General features: G+C 46.4%; 1 protein-coding gene across 1 annotated transcript; it reads left to right on the top strand.

Annotated features, from left to right (window-relative positions):
- Positions 457 to 1359, top strand: LOC109224170 (kinectin-like). Its single transcript, XM_019388755.1, has 2 exons — positions 457 to 1098; positions 1264 to 1359. Exons 1-2 carry the CDS (start codon positions 457 to 459, stop codon positions 1357 to 1359), a joined length of 738 nt encoding a protein of 245 aa, XP_019244300.1.

Here is a 4243-nt window from a genome sequence, read left to right as displayed (position 1 = left end):
TGATCGAGCATCTCCGCCACCACCCCAAGTTCATGAGCTATGGTTCAAGCAAAGATAACTTCATCAAAAGCTACGAGGAAAGGGTGAAAGATTACAACGCTCCAGAAGGGTTTGGGGCTTGGATCTCCCATTTGAAATCTCTAAAAGCAAGTCAAGTCGAATGGACTATAGGTTTGCTCCCGATGACAGAAATCATATATATGACAGCCACGAAAGGTTATTTGATGTTGATGGGTTTACGGAGTGTCTAGCCGTACGCACCACAGAGGGTCTTAAGGCAGCTAGGGAGATATCAGGTGGTACCTGACGATGAAGATCTAACCACCCAGGTCATCGAACTCTATCCAGAGGCCGTATTGCCAGAGGCTTTAGTCCAGCAGGATTGGAACAGTTGTCGGTATCTGAAAAATGGCACCCAGGTACCAGATGTTGCCAAAGGGGAAGTGAATCCGAATTATGCAACGTGGTTTGAAGGAAAGTCAGGTGCAAGCAATGAGCCAGAGCCCCAACCAGAGCCCGAAAGACCAGCAAAAAGACCTGCATGTGCAGGCTTTCGATGACAAAGTCAAGGAAAGGTTGGCCTGGGGAGAGAAGGAGAAAAAGTACCAAGCTACCATTCACATTCTTGAAGAGAAATTGAGAAACGTTGAGTTCAATAATGATCTACAACTGCAAGAAGCCAAAGGAGAAAGAAGGAAATTGGCCCAAGAAAATGAAGCCCTACGAGCTCAAATTCAAAGAATGAAAATCGCCGCCGAAAATCCGGTTAGAAGTAGACAAGATGAGAAGCTCATAAACGGCCTTAGGAGAAAGGTGGGTGATTACGAGGCGAACCTGGAAAAGACTGAAAAGGAGTTAGCAAAAGCCCAAGCCAAGTTAGTTAAGAATGCGGAGGGACGGGCGAGTGTCGTCCGACAACTGAAAGAGAAGTACGACAGAGGAATGGGGGGTCTAAAGAAAAGGATCAATGTCCTTGAAAACGAAATGACCAAGCAGGCAAGAGATCTCAAAACAGAAAGGGAACATTGCTATGCCCTGATGTCGCAGTTAGAAAAGGACCTGCAACAACTTCAAGAGCAAAATCATACTACTGAACAAGTTTTGGGGGCCCGATCTTAGCAGATTGGACGATTGTTCCAAGAGAAGGGTATTATCAGGGAAAGGGTTAGGAGGATTGCAGACTACATTGTGATGAAGTGCAACGAGTGTGAAGACATGACTCAGTCCATGTTCTTCGCTTCAGTTATGATTTTTGTCTGACAGATCATGGATGACTTGTTTCGCCTTCAAGAAGACCTGGCGCATAGGCCCGCAGCAAGGCCAACTAGAATAGCAGTGGAAGCACTTATGTACTCTTGATTTTATTTTCCGAGTCCGTGTCGCAATTTCTTTTAGAGTCTATCAGTCCATTTTGAGTCTTGCTTTAGTTTTTGAAAATGGTTAGGTCTGTAGGAAAGTCGTTGTAATCAGGATGTGTCTATTTGAAGAAAAACAAAAAATGCGTCCTTTTATTTTGCATTTATCCCCAGAACTACGCTTGGTCTGATTCATGCGGCGTCATGATACGTAGGCAATCCTCATAGGATTCGATCATAACCATAAAATGAAAAAGAAAAAGAGTGGAAATAAAAGAAATTGAGGGGAAGGAAATAATGGCAAAACAAGAGAGGAAAGAAAATGCGAGAATAAAAGAAGGAAAAGAACCAACAAAGAAAGGCGGGAATGAAAACGAAAGAGAGAAAGAAAAATGCAAAATGAGAAGAATTAGTGAAAGCCGGGATGAAGCACGCAGCCGTTCAAATGCATAGTAGAAATGGTTAACTGCTTAGGTGCATTGCATCCCCAACGTGTGGCTGCCTACCTGTTAAGCTCTTAATAGCTAACAAGTTTGCTTGTTGTCATCAAGTACAGGCAGGTGGTTAGTTTGTTCGGCATTCTGGCAACCCACCCGTACAACACCAGGTCTAAAAACAAGTTGATCATGGCCGGCCAAGAACTGTACGCAAGTGTTATTGATCCGTCAAGAGAGGGGGAAGAGTCTGAGTTTAACCTGAAAGAGGAGCTACATAAGTTGAAGCATCAGATGGCTGAAATGTACCAAACATGGGTGAAAGGGCATCCCCCACCATCATAACCTGCCAACCCCGCTTTCATCCCACCGTTAGCTTAATCCCAAGAACCTCCCACTGTTGATTCATCCCCACAACATGCACCAGGCTTCACCCACTACCACCACTATCAGGGTACCACTTCCCAAACCCCATAAACACCACCAGCCAAAACAATCCCATACCCCCTCCACCAACCACCCCTATTTTCGTAGCACCCCCACCAACTACACTCCATCGATCCTCCAGTGAGCCATTATTCCAGACCCAAGATAATCAGTACTATCCCCCAGAGCCTACTTTCAAGGCCCAAGATCATCACTCTAACACTCCTCGTTTCGACCTCCCTGTTGAGACTGAGAAACCGCCTAAAAACCCGGAACAAGAGGAGATGTTCAGGAAGGTAAGAAGCCTGGAAAAATCGTTCAGAAACATGTAGGGATTGGGGGGCCAGGTGAGCGTGGCCTACAAAGATCTGTGTCTATTTCTTGATGTTCAGTTGCCTGTGGGATTCAAGATGCCTAAATTCGACCTATACGACGGGCACGGAGACCCAGTGGCCCACTTGAGGGGATTCTGTAGCAAAATGAGAGGAGCTGGTGGTAGAGATGAGCTGTTAATGGCATACTTCAGCCAGAGTCTGAGTGGCGCGGCGTTAGAATGGTACACGCGTCAGGATCACAGCAGATGGTATACCTGGGATGATTTGGCCCAAGCATTGGCGCGACACTTCTAATACAACATAGAAATCGTTCCAGATCGTTTGTCCCTAACTAAGATAAAGAAGAGCCAGGAGAAAGTTTCAGAGAATATGGTTTTCGCTGGAGAACAACCGACAAGAGTCAACCCTCCAATGGAGGAAAATGAAATGGTGGTGTACTTTCTGCAGGCTCTGGAGCCTACTTACTTTGGCCATCTGATATTGGCCATAGGCAAGTCTTTCAACGAGGTAGTGAAGATGGGCGGCATGGTGGAAGAAGGGCTTAAAACAAGCAAAATCATGAGCTACTCGGCCATCAAAGCAACCACCCAAGCCATCCAGAATGGTACTGGAGGAGTGATCGAAAAGAAGAAGAAAGAGGATGTTGCAACAATTGACTCAGGATCATGGCTTGGTCCGAGGGGCACACCACACCATTACACCCAGCCTCGACCCCCTCACCGAACCTACACCCAAACCCCATATAACCCACCTCAACACTACTTTCCATCACCAGACCCTCAGTATTCTGTCCACCATGCCTAATCATACACTCAACCTCCTTCTTACCCACAATGCATGCCCAAGCCCCACAAAATACCTACCCAACTCCACAAAATGCTTACCCACCTGCACGTGCCTACCTAAACCCTGCCGGTCCAGGTTTCCAGCCGAAGCCAGTATTCAGGAACGAGAGGTTACAGCGGAAGAAAACTTTCACCCCGTTGGGGGAGTCTTATACTAGCTTATTCAGAGATTGAGGCAGTTAGATGTGCTGAGGCCAATTGAGTCGAAATTGCCAAACCCTCCTCCAAAGAATTTGGATTACTCCCTCAGTTGTGCATATTGTTCTGGTACTCCGGGACATGATACGGAAAAGTGTTGGCACTTGAAGATGCCATCCAAGAGCTCATCGACACAAACCAGATTGTGATCCAAACTCCGGAAGCACCCAACATCAATCAGAACCCATTGCCAACTCATGATGAAACAAACATGATTGAGATAATACACAAGGAGGGGGAGCCCAAGAAGCCATCACAATCTGTTATGATGATTCGGTCTAGTGAGGCCAAGCTAGTCAAGGAAACAATTGTCACAAAACCAATGGTTGAAGGATCAGTGAACAAGTTGAGCATGACAAACGGTGAACCTTCTGTGGTAGTTGAGAAGAGATCCACAAGTGATGCGGTAGCAAAGCAAGAAAAGTCAAAGGTAATCGTGCCAGGGTTGGCGAATAAGCCTATCATAATTGTAGAGGGTGCCCGTACGGACCCTGTCATCATCAAGCCTGTAACCTAGCTGCTGGTAATCAACACCAAGGCTATCCCATGGAGCTATGAACGGGTGATAGTGACCTATAAGGGGAAGGAAGTGAAAGAAGAAGTCAATGAGGCCCAGGGATTAACGTCGTTCGGGGAGATGCTTTGCCCCG

The sequence above is a fragment of the Nicotiana attenuata genome, chromosome 3 (genome assembly GCF_001879085.1).
Source record: "Nicotiana attenuata strain UT chromosome 3, NIATTr2, whole genome shotgun sequence".
NCBI classification, from domain to species: Eukaryota; Viridiplantae; Streptophyta; class Magnoliopsida; order Solanales; family Solanaceae; genus Nicotiana; species Nicotiana attenuata.
The sequence above is the reverse complement of the archived record's forward strand: the minus strand, read 5'-3'. Positions and strand labels throughout refer to the sequence as shown.

Excerpts from the sequence above, each read along its gene's own strand:
- LOC109224170 (XM_019388755.1), top strand. The coding sequence starts at position 457 with ATGCAACGTGGTTTGAAGGAAAGTCAGGTGCAAGCAATGAGCCAGAGC. Across the intron at positions 1,099-1,263 it reads AAAATCATACTACTGAACAA|ATCATGGATGACTTGTTTCG; the intron begins GTTTTGGGGGCC and ends TTTGTCTGACAG.